Source organism: Parasteatoda tepidariorum, chromosome 10, assembly GCF_982258835.1.
Source record: "Parasteatoda tepidariorum strain Cologne lab strain chromosome 10, Ptep-v5.0, whole genome shotgun sequence".
NCBI lineage: Eukaryota > Metazoa > Arthropoda > Arachnida > Araneae > Theridiidae > Parasteatoda > Parasteatoda tepidariorum.
The window spans coordinates 26,216,756-26,234,739 of record NC_141764.1 but is presented as its reverse complement, the minus strand read 5'-3'; the positions used below and the strand labels follow the sequence as shown (position 1 = coordinate 26,234,739).

The 17,984-nt window shown below is 30.6% G+C and overlaps 2 protein-coding genes across 2 annotated transcripts; one reads left to right on the top strand and one right to left on the bottom strand.

The window, feature by feature from the left end:
- Nucleotides 1–284: 284 nt before the first annotated feature.
- LOC147802457 (uncharacterized) lies at nucleotides 285–5,498 on the bottom strand. Its single transcript, XM_087152704.1, has 2 exons — nucleotides 4,818–5,498; nucleotides 285–3,731 (listed from the first exon to the last, which is right to left on the bottom strand). The coding sequence occupies exons 1-2, from the start codon at nucleotides 5,496–5,498 to the stop codon at nucleotides 285–287; spliced, it is 4,128 nt and encodes a 1,375-aa protein (XP_087008830.1).
- A 900-nt stretch (nucleotides 5,499–6,398) lies between these two features.
- LOC107449262 (uncharacterized) lies at nucleotides 6,399–17,637 on the top strand. The gene is made up of 5 exons (XM_043052406.3): nucleotides 6,399–6,765; nucleotides 10,315–10,495; nucleotides 12,825–12,958; nucleotides 16,092–16,281; nucleotides 17,331–17,637. Exons 1-5 carry the CDS (start codon nucleotides 6,729–6,731, stop codon nucleotides 17,497–17,499), a joined length of 711 nt encoding a protein of 236 aa, XP_042908340.2. The 5' UTR covers nucleotides 6,399–6,728; the 3' UTR covers nucleotides 17,500–17,637.
- The last annotated feature ends 347 nt before the right edge of the window (nucleotides 17,638–17,984 follow it).

Genomic DNA, 17,984 nt, shown 5'->3' with positions numbered 1-17,984 from the left:
CTCTGGCCCATACGCCCTCTGGCGTCACTTAACATTCCCCCCGATTGAAATTCAATTACATAATTTCAATAAACAATATAGCTAACAAAAGAATACATAGAACATATGAATACTATTAGAATCATAAAAAATAATGAACAACTAAATTCTGCTATGATTACAAATTGAGAACAAATACAATAGGATAACATGTGCTGATTAATATACATATAATTATAAACAAAATTAATTCACTCAAATAATTTCTCCTAAAAAGAATACACATAAGAAAAACAATTTTTTTTTCATTCAAGAGGTAATATACAAATGTCCCTGACATTTCTCTTGAAAATTTTACCATTAGGCATACGTACATTTACAATTCTTATTTTTCCATCCCTACTTTGAAATATTTCCACTATTCTTCCAACTGACCACTGTGTGGCAGGAAGTTGCTCATTTTTCATTAAAACAAGAGTACCTTGTTTTACATCGTCCTTACTAAATTTCCATTTGGTTCGACTCTGCAAATTATTCAAGTAATCTTTCTTCCACAATTGCCAAATTTGTTGACTAAATTTAGTTACCCTTTGCCATTTGGACAAATGAGTTTCCTTGATATCACTAAGTAGTGGTTCTTGAAGGCCATTTATTGGTCTCCCAATTATGAAGTGACCTGGACTTAATGTTCGAAAATCATCAAAGTTTGCTGACAATGGAATGAGGGGCCGGGAGTTCAATACTCCTTCTATTTCAGCTAGAATAGTTACAAATTCTTCAAGTGTCAATTTTTGGCCACCTATCACTCGTTTGAAATGAAATTTAAAAGCCTTCACCCCAGCTTCCCAAAGGCCCCCAAAATTAGGTGATTTTGGGGGTATAAATTCCCATACAATATTCTCGTTTGAGAGAAAGTTAGACAAGTTTTCATCGCGGGAAGTGACAAGCTTCAAAAGTTTTTTAATCTCCACATTTGCTCCAACAAATGTCTTTCCATTGTCAGACATGATTTTCGAACACTTGCCTCGTCTACCAAAGAAACGTTTCAAACAAGCTATAAATCCTTGAGTGGTTAAGTCTGAAACAAAATCAAGATGTATAGCCTTTGAGCATAAGCAAATAAAAACAGCTACGTAAATCTTATTTAACACTCCTTTACGCTGATTCTTAAATTTTACTAGAAAGGGGCCACAAAAGTCAACCCCTGTCACATTAAAGACAAAATTAGGAGTGACACGTTCCCTTGGTAGATCGGCCATTATTTGTTGAACACTTACAGGCTTATTTTTAAAGCAAATCACACAAGAATGAACAATTTTACGACAATTATTTCTGCCGTTAAGCGGCCAGAATTTCTGTCGCACTTGAAACAAGAGTGCTTTTGCACCCAAATGAAAATACTTCAAATGATAATGATTCAAAATTACATCAGTTAATTTATGCTTGCTGGGCAGCACAATGGGAAATTTACTATTATTCGATAAATCAGAGTTTCTAAGTCTGCCACCAACACGAATTAGAGAATTTTCATCCAAGAATACATTTAAACAAGATAACTTACTCCTAGATGGAACTTGTTCACCTTGTTTGAGCCTTTTAAATTCCTCTTGGAACTCACCTGACTGCAATGAAAGCAGAAACCAATTTTCTGCATGCTTGTTCTCTTCAATGGTCAAGAACCCCTTATTTTTAGATATTGGATTATGACAATTACGAATAAATCTAAAAATAAAGAATAAAATTCGAATTAGTTTAACAAAACTGTTAGAAAGGTTAAGAATTTGTTCTAAAAAGGATCTATTATTGGTGGTAATTAGAGAAACAGATTGAATGTCATTAGGATCAGGAGCAGTGCACTTTTTCAAATTAATGTCTTTAGGAGATTTGAGTTCACGCAAATAGAGAGTATCTGCCACACTCTCAGCTGTTTGTTGTGGAAAGTCAGTTTTTTGAGTCAAATGGGATGGACCGTTCCACCACAAATCATTCACTAATATTTCTTGAACAGAAAGTCCTCGAGAAATGGCATCTGCAGGATTGTTCTGAGATGAAATATGATTCCATTGAAAGGTGTCTGTAAGATGCTGAATTTGAGTAACCCTGTTACTCACAAAGGTCTTTAATAAATGAGGAGAGCTCCTGATCCATGCTAACGCTATAGTGGAATCAGTAAACAGCATCACTCCGTTTATCTCTAACTTTAGAGCAGTTAAAGATTTTCGAACAAGTTGAGCTAACAGAAGGCAAGCTGAAAGCTCGAGTCGAGGAATAGTCATTGTCTTTAATGGGCAAACTCTTGACTTACTGCATAGAAGGCGGCTGCAGATAGAACCATTTAGAGAGATACTTTGGAGGTAAACAACAGCTCCATACGCAGATTCGGATGCGTCTGCAAATCCATGAATAAAGATCTGATTTGCTTTGTTTATGATGACATGACGAGGAATCTTGAGCTTTTCGAGTAGAGGAAGAGCTGATACAAATTTATGCCATTCTTGAGCAGCGGATTGAGGTAGTGGATCAGGCCAATCAATTTTCAGCAACCACAGTTGTTGAAGGAAGATCTTTGCCTTTGAAATCACAGGGCCAACCAATCCTAGTGGGTCGAAAATGCGAGCTATCTCGGACAAAACAGATCTTTTCGTATAGGATGGGTTTGGATTCACAGAAACTTTGTAAGCAAAGGTGTCGCTAGAAGTGAACCACTGCATTCCAAGAGTCTTCACACTTTTTTCTTCTGGTGTATCATCAAATGGATACATTTCCGTATCCCCAAGTTGCAGATCCCGATGATTTGAACACCACTTGTGGAGCTCCATTCCACCGCAAGATAGCATTAGTGTCAATTCTCGTTGAATATCTTTAGCTTCTTGTAGATTAGATGATCCCGATAGGCAATCATCCATATAAAAATCTTGTATTGCAGAAGCTGCAAGAGGAAATTTGCTTTTTTCATCGATGCCAATTTGTTGGAGAGTTTTTTGAGCAAGATAAGGAGCACAAGTAGTTCCGTATGTAATCGTTTTCAATTCATAAACACGAACTGGTTCGTCCTTTCCTTTCTTCCAAAGAATTTTCTGCAAGTGAGTCTGTGATGGGTTAATTTCTATCTGACGGAACATTTTCTTTATGTCCACGGAAAAAGCATAAGAATGCTTTCGAAACCTGAGCATAATAGAAAATAAATCATCTTGTATGATACCTCCTTTAAGCAAAAAGTCATTCAATGATTTTTGATTTGTAGATTTAGCACTAGCATTAAAAACGACGCGGAGAGTAGTACTCGAGTTTTCCGGTCTGTAAATACCATGATGAGGAAGTACAAAATCCAAATTCAAATTATCTTCCGATGTTACTTCAACCATGTGGCCTAAATCTTCGTATTCTTGCATAAAATCAGAATAAAGTTTTTGCATATTAGGATTTTTTTCTAATTTTCTCCATAATTGTTCTAACCGCAAGGATGCCAAAGCTTTAGAATCACCTAATTCTACATTATCAGAATTTAACGGCATTTGAACAACATATCGTCCGTCATCCTTTCGATAATGTGTTTCTTTAAATTGTTTGTTGCAAAAAGCCAATTCATCACTGATTGTTTTCTTTTCCTCAATCGCTTCTATTTCCCAGAATTTTTTAATTGAATTATTTATATCTTCCAAAGTCAAAAAACAAAGATTACTTGAAAATAGATTTGTTTCCGCTTTTGAATAATCAATACTTCCTGAGACAATGTAACCAAAACAAGTGTTCTGTAAAATTAAGTTGTTAGTTTTTAAACAAATCTTTCCTTCTTTTAAAAAATGGAAAAATAATTCAGCTCCCAATAATATCTGTACTTTATTTGGTTCATAGAAATGAGGATCAGCTAATGTTACGTTAGAGGGAAGTTTCAAATCAGAAAGATTTAGAGTTCTAGAAGGGGTTAGTCCAGTTATTTTTGGAACAATTAATAAATCCACACAGCGTTTGAAATCATCGTTTAAATTAGATAAACGAGTGGTCATATAAGATTTAACGCTGAATGAACTGTCATTTAATCCGCTAATCGGAATATTCATTTTTTCCTTTTTTATTCCTAGAATATTTGCTGCTTCACTACAAATAAAATTCGATTGGGCTGCAGAATCGAGAACAGCTCTCAAGGGTATTTTTTTATTATGCGAATCTTGGATGTAAATTATAGCAGTATTAATCAAAACAAAGTTTGAATTTCCAGATGTGAGAAGCGGCGAGCTTGCGGTTTCGATATTTGATGAAGGAGGGGTAGAGGGGGGAGCGACCTTCACATCAGGAATCGTAGATTGAGTGGGCGAAGTGAAATAATTATTATCCCGGTGAAGCATTGAATGGTGAGATTTTTTACAGAAACATTTTGTTTTCGTTTTGCAAAAAGCTACAGTATGATTTGGGCGAAGACAATTTATGCATAATTTATTATTCTTTACAAGTTCATATCTTTCTGAAACACTATAACTTTTAAAAATGGAGCATTGATAAATAGAGTGGGAAATATCTTTACATATAACACATGCATTAGGTTGAGAATTAAGTAATGCGCTTTTTGATCGTTGAAATGAATTACTAGAAAGTTTATTCATAGGGTTAGAGGTTTTCGCTTGTACATTTCTATTGATAGAATCCAAAACATGACTTCTTTTTTCCATAAATAACAACAAATCGTCTAAAGACGGGATATCTTGTGTTTCTAACGTTAGTTCAAATTGGATTCTGGTATTTTTATCTAATTTCGGAATTATTATATTTATAAACAATGCATCCGAAAGGCTATTTCTTTCAAAATTAAGCAATTTCAAAGATCTGATATTTTTGTTTACACTGTCTAAAACATCCCGTAAACTCTTTGCATTTTCATTAATCATAGAAGGATAATTAATTATATTGTTTATATGTGTATCAATTAAAACACGTTTATTTTCAAATCGTTCAGTTAAAGCTTTCATTAATGAAACATAAGTATCTTTACTGGTTTCAATTTGTTTTGCTTTACCTTGTAAACATGAGCGTAAATAAAATAACTTTTGTGCATCTGATAAATAAGTATGACAATTGATTAAGTTTTCAAAAGCTAACTTAAAGTTATTAAATTCTTCATAATCACCATTAAACATAGGTAAAGGAATAGTAGGTAAAGAAGAATTAAATAGTTTTGGTTTATCTTCATTAATGTTTTTATCTTTTATACCAGTACAATTCGATACACTTTGAATTAATAAAAGAAGACTTATCTGTGTTTTGTTTATTCTTTCTTCAATCTCCAACAGGGATGAATCGATCTCTTCTATATCTTCATCTTTTGCAATTTTGTAGTATTGTAGCCGTAGATTTTCCAAATCAGTTTCAAATTTCTTGAGATTATCTAGTTTATGATTTAATTCAATGAGCGTTGGTTTCTCCTCCACCGCAGACATTGCTTTAATTGACGTAACATAATGTTCTAAATTTGTTAATTTAGCTTTCAAAGCTCCACACTGGCGATTCGCTGTTTTAATATCCATTTTTATTTGTTCAAAGTTCCGGCTAGGCGTGGACCATTGTATGCGTTTCGATTACTTCTGAATCGAGTCAGTGTGTTTGAAATATTCTAAATTACGAAAAGAGGACTGTAACAATAAACTTAATATTTAATTTGTATGAAAGAATTACATGGACCAGCAAGGGTCGATCAATCAATGTTTCTGCATGGAAAGTAGGTACTTCATGCACTTACAATAGCTTTCTTCCTTTTTTCAAACAAAACAATTTTATTGAGAGATGCGGCGATGGTTCATCGCTGCAGTTACAAACATCTACTACTACTACTGCTACAATTTTTTCCTCTGGCGTCACTTAACAATCACATTTCACAGCCTTTCTTTCTTTATTAAAACTTTAACTTTCAATTTTTTTCAACTTAATACTTACTTTGGTTTTTAACATAAATTCTTGTTCTGACTGAAGATGGCATAACAACTCAATAAGTTTAATTTTCTCTCCTTTAAAATATTTTTTTTAAAGATATTAACTCTCACAAGCCTAATAATAATAGTAATAATAAAATGCATACAAAGTATAAAAATCGTAAAGAATTTCATATAATGTTTGGAGTTATAAATGATTAAATTTTATATATTTTTAAATTTCTAAACTTATTTGAAAGTTTAAATGGCGGATATTCATCGTTCGAATTTTTAGTTCGATGAATCTTTAGTGAAAAAAATATTGAAACATGGATTTTACATTAATGTTTTGCCCCTTGAATATAGGTTACTCGAAGCTAAATTTAACATTGAAACACTGTTAAATAGAATAAACAAGTTTTTAAGTTACGTGCAATGAAATCGGTAGGAAGTCATTGATAAGAGTTCTACAGCAGAATCAGACACTTGGAAACAAATTATGACATTGAATCATCAACCACGTGATGCAATCGTCTGCGTAAACCTTAGGAAAGTGAAACTTGGAACGGATTCAAAACAAAGCATCGTATCCTTGAGGTCGTTTGAAGAGTTAACTTCTCGTCTGTTCGGATAATTTTTTTTTTCAGACGATATTTTTTGCTCTTATCATTCTTGAGGTTTTGAATGCCTTAAATAGAATAAACCGTAAAAAACAGGCGAAATCTGTGTCGATTATTAATGATTATTACTAACATGCTTAATTTTATTTTGCTTCTGTGTGTGCGAAATCACTTAATTTGAATTTTGCTTTTGAGTGCGAAAAGTTTTATCGAAGTGAACATTTTTAGAATGAAACTCTACTTTTTATTTCTAATCGCACTATTCGGTAAGTTACTTTTTTATATTTCAGAAACTTTATTTAATATTTTATGTAATATGTTGTAATATAATTTTTATTCTGATAACAATTGACATATTCTGATAATCACTATCAATCAGCACAGACCGGTTTGGACTTACTGTAAAAAATTTCGCAGAGATATCCGTATCGTGATCTGTGGCAAAATTTTGGCCACTAGATCTTCGCCAAGTCTTGGCAACTTCCGGGCAGCGGCCCACGAGAAATTGTCTTGAAGGGAAAAGTCCCGGAATTCTTAATTAACTGTTTATTATTCCTTCAAAACTATTTTATTATTTTTTTTTAGAATTTCTAGTATAAGTCAGTCTTTGTTGTGCAACGCTGCGTGTATATATATATATATATATATATATATATATATATATATATATATATATATATATATATATATATATATATATATATATATATTTATTTATTTATTTATTTATTTAGCCTTTCTTGCATATAATTAAAATAAGTAAATATATAATAATGCAGGGTTCCTGATCTTTTTAATTAAAAAAAAATCTGATTTTTTCATTAAAATCGGATTTTTTAAAATTTAAATCAGATTTTTTTTATTATTATTCAAATACACTGTAAAAACTTTAATTTATGATTAAAAAAACTTATAAATGTTTAATCAAAATTAAATTAATATTAAAACTGTATTATAAGAATATTTTAGAAGCTCTAACTTACTAAAATAATTTTTCATTATAATACATAGCTTTGAATGTATAGCAACCATTTTGAAACAAATGCATGATTGAAATTTAAAGAATAGATGAAATAGGACTATTAAAACAAAGTTTCAATTAGCAAATCATAATTTTGATTTAAAATTGTGATTTCTTTTTTTTTTCTCTTGAGTTTTAAAATGACGAAATAAATGTAACAGATTGTGTTTATAAATGTAGCCATTCATCAAAAAATAAATAAATACTTAATCTATATATTTTTATATAAAAATATTCACTTTTAATTCTATAATAAGATAAAAATAGATAAGTTAAGCTAAAAAAAAGTATGTACTCATTGGAATTTTTTTTCACAATTTCTTTATAGAAAATCTGATAATGTGAAAGATACTGTAAATATATTATGAGAAAAAAATACCAGTTACCGGATAATAACCTTATTGCTTCAAATAGACTTTGAAAGGGAAGAATGACACTATATCAGGAAAAAAATATCTGAATTCATCAGCCCTTTTTTTTTTCTCTCTATTTTTGGCATATTAGGGTAATTTCTTTTTAATATAACTTCAAGCTTTAGAAATATACATTTTCCACCAATTAAATATGATGCATATTTTAATTCCATGGTTTTTCAATCATAAGTTAGAATTTTGATTAACATTATTGGCATTTTTTTAAAAAAATTCATATTTATTAATTACTTTCTACGGCTATACAAGTCTATATTAAGACAGCATTAAATTTTTAATTTAATCTGTACTTTCAATCTCAAGAATCAAAAGATATTTAAAAATGTAATTTCAATTGTGTTGGAATTTGTCACACACCAAGAAAGTAATTTCATTAAGTAAAATTAATTAATGTAGCAACTTGTTTAAAATAAATTTTAAAACTAAGAAAAGAAATTAATAAAAGTATTAATAATTTAAAACACTGTTTTTTAACTTTTAAAATCAATATATATATATATAAAAAAATCATTTGATTTAAATCAATGATTTTTTTTAAAGAAAATCATTTGATTTAAATCAACAAACCCTGTAAAAATGTAAATTATTTCTTCATGACTAAGTTTTTATTTCTATAAAAATACAAATTTATATTAAATAAAAACTTAACATATAACTAGCTATTCAACATAATACTTTGTTATTTCTGAAGACAACCTAACAAAATGAATTTTAATAAATATTTAACGTATATTAATATTTTAATTCTAATTAAATTATTACTTACGGCAACTTAACAAAATAAATAATAACTGTAATGTCAATAAATAGAGAAACGATCAAAAATTTTAAAATGTTCATAACACTTAACGTCCGATATAACTCTAAAATTTACCGAAACTCTAAATGAAAAAGGACGATATTTTACTTAAAAAACAAAAATTTATTTCTTGAAAGAAAAAGCTTAATTAAAAAAAAAATACATAATGGATGTAAATTGAGTAAACTTCGGTTTATCGAGTCACAAATAAATCATAAATCAGTCGTAGAAAATTGTACTAAAAATGTTTTTAGTATTTTCGAAATTTTCAAATAAATGTAGAAAATGCTTTTTGTAGAATGTTATGCAAATAAATCTTTAAAAAAACTGAATAAAATGGGATGGCCGAAAAAAATCTGTTTTAAAAATCAACGCTTTTAAAAAGTGCTTAAAGGTGCTTATTTTTGATTTTTGTTTTTTGAAAGCCCTTAAAGGTGCTTTTTTCATTGGGTAATTTTAAAAAGTGCTTAATTTTCCCTTTTTCAAAATGGTATTTTTCATTTACCATGTTTGTTTTCGCTGCGAATTATGCAAAAAGAAGAATTCACATTGTTCTATTCAACTTTTTCTCAATTAATTCAACCCCAATCGATTTCGGCGTATTGTCAGTTTGTAACGTATGTAAACGCCACTTCATAATTCAGAATTTCATGATTTTTGTCAATTGTCAAAAACAATGCCATAAGTTTTTTATTTTGACATGACGATTAAAACAAGATAAAACTGTCAATTGTCAAAGACTTTCCAACCCTGCCTAATTATGATATTTTTTAAAGTGCTTAAAAATATTTTTTGAGTGCTTGAAAAGTGTACAAAGGTGCTGTTGCAAACACAAAGCAGTTGTACACGATTTATTTTCACACTGTAATTTATTCAAATTTACAGTTCTAAAGAACTGTAAGAAATAGTTATTTATTGTGGTTAATAGTTAGTTATTATTATTAAGAAATAGTTATTTACCTAAAGAGAAATAGTTATTTATCATTGGAATTTCTTTAATTTATAAAATAATTTATTGAGAAATTTTTGAATATGAATAGAAAAAAAATTTCTAACTGCTTTTTTTAAAATTTTATTACAAATGTTATTCTGATAATCTAAAAGATTTTTTAAGTAATTATTAAACTGTTTCTTATAATTAAAAAACGTCAACATATAATTTTGTAATTGGAGCTTCAATATATATATATATATATATAAAGGAAACGGGTGTCCCATTTGCGTCAAAAGGTTAATGGAAAAATTAATCTTAATAACATAATAATAATTGTTTTGTAACCATGTTTCCTTTGCTAAGACCAAACGCAAGAGTTACGTTTTCTTTGGGTTATAACTACCTTCTCTTACCATTTACTATGAGGAAGGTACATAAAAATTTTCTGATGAATCAATTTTTTTTTTTTTTTAAGTATTTGGATGTCCTGTTTTTGGATGATGCATTTTAATTTATTTACTGACTGCACTACTATTGAGCATTTATAAAAATAGTTTTTTGTATACAAATATGTAATCTATTTAATATAATTAAATAGATTCATGTGTTTATTAATTTTTTTAATTTGAGGAATGTGTAAAGCCAAGCGGGGATATAGTATTGCAGATGCTGTGTTTAATGAAAAGATGAATGCAGGGACAAAAAGTATTTCTGCTTGCACTGTAATAAAAATGCAAAGATGTCTTGCTGATATCATGAAATCTGCACCTCTACTCCTGTGGGTTGGATCGCAATCTGTCGACTTGGAAACGTAAGCATTGGTTTTACATTTTTCTCCAAATTATTTAAATCATAACCTGTTTGCTCTGGATTAATGCTCTAAACTGCCAGTTTCCATTTCTACAAAGTCTTTTTTTTAATTATTATTTTTAATAAATTTGCACTTATAAATTCATTTACTTTTGATTTTGATAGAGAAAGAGATTCAGAAAGAATAAATGGATTAAAAAATAATAATCAAAGCTACTAATCGCATTAAAAATCATAATTCTGACAAAAAATAAGGTCGCATCTAAACTCCCTAGCTCAGGTGCGAGCAACCTATTTCTTTTCGTTCTAATGGAATTCGTTCTAATGGTTTAAGTTCATTAATTTTTTTTTAGTTTATGCATGCACTGAATTCAAATTAAGAGCAAGACTATATTTCCCCGCTCCAAACCTGCGAATTAAACTGTCTGACTTGAACTAACATTGATAAAATTTCATTCAATCTCTAAATATTTTCAAAACAATTAATGAAATTTAGATCATCACATATTATTAAAATAATTAGTTGTCTTTCGTTAATCTATGAAGTTCACAATTTCCAGTAAAATAAATTCATTAAGCCTTGGGGGCAATCATTTAGAGTTCTGCAATGGAAAAAAAAAATTGGGAGCCGCTGACTTAGACTGTGTTAAAACACGAACTCGAACTGATTAAAACACAACTCTATTTTTTGAAAAAAAAGATGCCAATACCAACGTTAAAAACTTATCAACTTTTAACTATTTTGAACATAACAGTGTTAACAAAAAAGAACATCATACCAAAGAACTAAACAGATAAACATCAGTGTGGTAACTAGATCACCCATCGCATCTTAATTTATTGTCGTTTTCAAATAAATGATCTAGTTCATCGCTTTTAACTTATCGTTTTCAAATAAATGATCTAGTTCATCGCTTTTAACAGACTGTGCGTTAATTAGGAGAATGTATTGTAACACCACAAGCAGTCCACTAATAATTTTAAGAGGCCTCTCTCCTCTCGATTAAACTCAACTGTCGAAGAATCGTAAGATGGAGAGGGGAAAATTCCAAACATACTTTTAAATCGCTTTGTTTCATTTTCACAAATAAACTGATAATGTTTTTTTTTACTACAAAGCTGCCACTAGATCACAATTTAAAGGGCGATATACTTCATATTATCTTTTAATTTTTCTGATAATATTTTACCAATGCAGTTCTGCAACCAGCAGTTTGTGAAAGGCAGTTCAATAAAGTACATTTAGCCGTGGTGACCCAGGGGATAGAGTGCTTGCCTCCCAATAAGGTTCCCCGGGTTCAAATCCAGCGATGGTCGGCCGATACGAATTCCATCTCGCCTCGGAGCTGACGTAAAATATCCTCAGTGATAGACAGCTGGTGGGTTAGAGTTCCCTTGCTGTAAATCTAACCGTGGGAGGTTTTCGTGGTTTTCTTTTCCATGTAACGCAAATGCGGTTTAGTACCATAAAAAAAACACTCCACTAAGCAAATTTCTCCCAATACTTGATGCAAGAGTCCCCTTGTCTTTTGCATTGGATTCAAAATTACGAGTCTGCGGAGTTAAACATTGGTAGTCGTAAGCTCAAAATTGGGTTGGCTGTACAACAACAGTTATAAAACAAAATAGTATACATTTGTCTGCTTTGAGATTTTTGATATCAAAATGAGTTAAATTAATCAAAATCAGTCTTCATCAGCTTAAGCTGCAATGAAATAAAATTGTTAAGAGATCTAAAACCTGAGAAATGTTTAGTTTTAAATTACTGATTCAAAACCACAAATGTCATATTCTTATTGCTTTAAAGTTGTGAGGAAAACTCCATAGAAGTTCTAAACATTATGAAGCTCTATCTGTTCTAATGTAATAAAGTAACTCTTTCATTTCCCACTTGTTTCAAAAAATAATGTGTTGGATTTTACTATATTGTCAAAAGTTTGTTAAGTACAAAAAAATGTCAAGAACGCTTAAATCTGAAATTTTTCAATTCAATAAGAAATGCTGCTACCGCCTATAGTTTGGGACTCAAAAATCTGAATATGTTGAAAAAAGGGTATGTTTATTTAGAGAAAGTACGATTTTGTGTCTAATTACATAACTTGAAATATCATCCGCACTAATTATTTAGTATATTTGAGGTCACCCCGTTTGAACCATAAAGATTGAGAACGTGAAGATCCGATCATTAGATCAAAGGTTATTTAGGGTGGTTTCTTTTTTATTTTGTGCACTGTAGGTTTTAAAAACATAGTTTTGTGTTTTTTCTAACAGGATTTCAAAAAAAAGTATTAATGTTTTGGTAGTTGATTTGCTTTTTTTTTCTTATACAGAAAAAAGGAGTTCGACAATTGTCTGTCAGGGCTAATATCATGTATGAAAAAAGTGTTTCCCACTAAAACAAACAGATCGCAACAACAGAAAGATTTCTGTGGTGATGATGAAGATTGTTACGATGATGGTGATGGTAAGATTACTCTTGGTAATATAATTTACAATGATTATGATTTTTATATATATATACAGGGTGATTCTAAAAAGATGGGCAAAATTTTAGGAAGTGATAGTACACACCCAAGCAAACAATTTTTATCAAAGAATGCATAGTCGAGAACAAAACACAAAACCGTTATAGGTCGTCAAAAGTTACATTCTTATATGAGGCAAAAACACACAAAGAACGATGAAATTAAGTTATAAAAGTAAATTTAATAACATGTGATTACAATAAGTGTTCAAAACAACGGCCAGCATCGGCTATGCATGCAGTACAACAACAAAGAAAAGATTGGCGAACATTCTGAAACACACCAGTCATATCGCGAACTTCCCCTGCAGCGGCCGAAAGCTCGGCGACAAGTTCTTCTGCAGATTCAATGTGAGTCTCCTACATAAGAGCATTCTGCTGTCCCCATAAAAAGAAATCGATACATGAAAGATCTGGCGAGCACGGTGGCCAAGCTATAGGACCACCTCGCCCAATCCATTGGTTTGGAAAGGTTACGTCCAGATAGCTTCGCACTTCTCCAACATAATGAGATGGTGCTGCGTTCTGTTGGAACTAAATACATAGACAAAATGCATATCGGCTTTTTCCTTATTAGAGAAGGGCAGCATCTTCAGATGCGTTACTACAGCGATTGACAATGCACTCTCGAATCAGCAACTTTTTTATGTATGAATCGTGGTGAAAATTTGTATACGAGCTCTTCTTCTTCCCATATCATGCAAATAACAACTCGCAGAGCGGTAATTCGCAACAGGAATGGAGCTTTCACTTTTGCATGAAACAACTTTCCATATTCGCCAGCACCTTTGCGTTTTGTTTTCGACCATGCAGTCTTTGATAAAAATTGTTTGCTTGGGTGTGTATTATCACTTCCTAACATTTTGCCCATCTTTTTAGAATAACCCTGTATATATATATATATATATATATATATATATATATGGGTCATTCTCACAAAAACAGTCATTTTCATGTCCCCAGTATATTTTATGTTTGTTTCACAACTTACGAAAAAAGAATTTTCAGGGAAAGTGTCCTTCAGAATGCAAGCTAACAAAAGAATAAAAATAAAATTATCAACTTTTATCTTTTATTAATTTTAGGTAATAAAAATATACCAATATGTCATTCCCTCACTTGTCCCCACTGCTGATTTAAAAAAAGAAAAAAATTGTTTCAGAAATAAAAATTTTTTTTTTACAAATTTGTGTTTTTTATTTGAGAATATTGAAATATAGAATTCAGAAAATAAATTTTAAATTTAATTTCTGATAAAAATATTAACACAGCACTATTTTAAACTTTGTCCCCAGTGTTTCGCGTCATTCCCTCACAACAATGTTCTTATCACCTGCAATCATCTTAGAATAAAAATATTTTAATAAAAACTTCAGAAGTTAACAACTGGCATCATAGAACAAAATTGCAGTATGTTTCCATCTTCAACTTAAAAAAGCTTTGCTGTGGAATAAATATGAATGAATCAAACCAGGTAAAATTGTTTACATTTGTCATTCCCTCATGTCGTTTTTTAGAGTAAAATAAAATACAACTTCATCGAGAAAGTGGATAATTATATGTTGCTTTCTTGTATGAATATAATTGTATGCGATTGACTTCAGAAATTAATAAAGCCTAACTGTTATTTTTAAATTTTATTGAATTCGTCATTCCCTCACTAGTGTATAAAGTGAGGGAATGATTCAAGATGAGTATATTATTAAATTTTTTTTTGTTCAATCGTGCCAGCCAATTTTATTTCCCAAACCTGTAAAAACTATTAAATATATAAGGCTAAATTATAATTAATATTAGATATACTTAGTATGTAATCATTTTCAAACTTTAGGTAGATGTAACTTAGATAAAAACATGTATTAAAATAAAATATCATTCCCTCACTATTAGTGTCAGTCCCTCACTTTTTAAATAGTGAAAATAATTAATTTACTTATTAATTAATTTGAAAAATAAATTAAAAAATTAATAAATTGATTTATTAAACTAATTAATTTATTTATTAAATTAATTAATTAATTATTAATTATTATAAATTAATAATTATAAATTAATTATTTAAAAAATTAATTAATTTAAATATTAAGTATAATTTATAGGATATATACTTTCTTTATAATGCCATTACATATTTCTATTAATATAGAAAGTTTCAGAGCTTTTTATTCACTTTACTTTTTTGGGATTTTATGAACTGAAAAATGACAGTTTTCGTGAGAATGACCCATATATATATATATATATATATAACATAAAAAGCTTCTTTTATGTTATCCTAATTAATTATTCGAATCAAGATACTTTCTCGCACTTTTAAAAGCCACATCCTGTTCTTGAATCTATTTTTGGCTCAAGCATGCATTTAATTAAAAGCAGGACATTTTCCCCTTTGCTCTCTGTGGGAAACGCTCAACCTATTTGATAAACCAATTACATTTCCTAAGATTGCCCTCTTTCCCTAAATTGAAACATTTTACGGATTTACTTTGCAAGATTTTCCCTAACATATAACCGATGATAATTAATAAATAAATAATAATTAATAAATAAATTTTGTACCCCTCCATCCCGGCCTAAGACCTGTTTTAATCCTTCCACTCGGCAACGACGTTATATATATATATATATATATATATATATATATATATATATATATATATATATATATATATATATATATATATATATATATATATATATATATATATTACAATCTAAATACTTTTTTTTATTGTTTTTTATTAACTTCTCTACCTGTTAAAAGTTTTGTTGCCTAAATTTTCCAATCATTATTATTGCTGAAGTGTTTTTTTCATAGATGGCAGCACTGAAATGTAATTTGCATTATATATTTTTTACCAATTATTTTATTTGTTAAAGCTAAAATCACATTCATTATATTTTTTCTTCTTAGCAACCTTCTTTGTTAACTGTAGTTCTTGGGAAATCAATTTTTAAACATACTACTTTTTTGTCTTAATACAAGTATTAACCGCTAGTGCTACTATATATTCTCTGCCTGTATTATTTTCTCATATTATATTTCATTTGGTTCCTATTTTTTTATTTTCAGAAGAAGATGAAGATACTTATCCGAAAGGCAGTTTAATGGCTTTTCTGCAATGTTTTTTGAAACCTGAGAATGCCAAAATGTTATTTCAAAGCATAGGAGACATTGTTTTGGAATTATTTGATTATTTAGGAAGTTTTATGTTTGCTAAAACGGAACTAAATTATGCAACTCCTAATAGTATAATGTGCGGGTAAGTTAGAATGTATTTCATCATCTTGTCCCTTAATCAAAACGCTAAACTCCTGCTACTGTTTGTTTAAGATAGGTACTCTTCCCGCCCCAAAGCAACACCTCCTAGAAGAAGGAAGGCCTCAGCACGGATCAATTTAGTAGTCCGATGTGACGAAGTTAACTGCGCAGTAGATGAAAAATAAGAAAGATGTCATTGCGTTCGGGGTACTAAGCTGCGCAGTGGTAGAAAATACGAAATATGTCATTACGTTTGGACTACTAAAGGATATTTATGGTAACCCGTGCCGAGGCCTGCTCTTTTCTAAGAGGTGTTGCACGAAGTCTGCGGCAGTCTGGTGCTGTGGAAACAAGAAGAGGGCAGTTTAGGGAGGGTAGCTTCGATGAAAAGCTCTTTTTTCTCTCACCAAAGCATTTCAAAGAGGGACCCCAGACCCCTACTTGAAACAATCGTTACCATAGTCACCGCCACAGCTCCAGACGAATGTCTGGAAGAGTACCTATCTAAGGCAAACAGTAATTAGCCAGAATGTCTAGCCTCCACAAATCTGGTGGGGACAGCCCCGCATACTTTGATGTCTGTACCTTGATTTCTTTTTGCGATTAGTCTTTAATGACGTGTTTATTTTTATTCTCTGTCTTATATATTGTGTTTACTTTGCCTTCGACTCTAATAGGGCTTTTATTAAAGGCAGTATTTATGAAATATCTTTTAAGATATATCATATCAAATACACTGCTTTTTCCGCAGTGATAGTAGATACGATTCCCTGTCGATCACTGGTATCACTGTCAGTGAGCGGGTGGGTGACCACTTTAATCAGCCTGCAAAGGAACCGGTATCGGTCTTCGTTAAACTGTTCTACCATAAAGTGCTTGACTTCACGTGCAAGACGTCAGTCTACCAAAACGAACCCTCTGTTCCGAGAATAAAATACTGATAGCAGGTCTTCGCGTCATCTTCAGGGATAGACTGTCACCAATAGCTCATTATGCAGCTCAAGTGAATAATATACTACGATTACTACATGACATTATCTCTTTTTGCAGAGCAATGAGAAAATATTTAAAGACTATAATGTCTACTTCAAGAAAGGTGTGCGGCGGTGGGGGAGAAGCGTTCTGGCCAATGGTACTTAGTGAGATAAAGAGAACAACAAACTTTGCTCCTTTCTACAAGGCCTGCTTACTTGATGCTGTGCTTGGAACTGAGTTGTGATGCTAAATATATCATGTGTAAATTGTGTAAAAGAATGTGCCGAAATTTGTAGTTCAAAAAAAAAATATATATATATATATATTTGATTAATGTACTATATACTTTGTTAAGTTTTGTATAAAACAATTTTTGATTTGCTGTTCCTGTGTTTTTTTTCCCAGTACAATATACATATATATATATATATACATATACGATTTATCTGCCGATCGATCCGATCGACCGATCTACAATTCTTTTCATTAATTGCGAGAAAATCAGACTCCACTGAGTTAGCCCATCTCAACCGTGGCCTTTCCCGCTTTCTTTTTCCAGTAGGTCTAAAAAGCAGTATCTTTTTTATTGTGTTGTCATCGCTCATTCGAATCACTTGGGTGATCCAATTCTATTTATTTTTATGTATTTAATAATATCAGGTTGTTTATAAATCTTGTACAGGTCAAAGTTAAATGTCCTCCAATTATTGTTTTCATTTACAACACCAA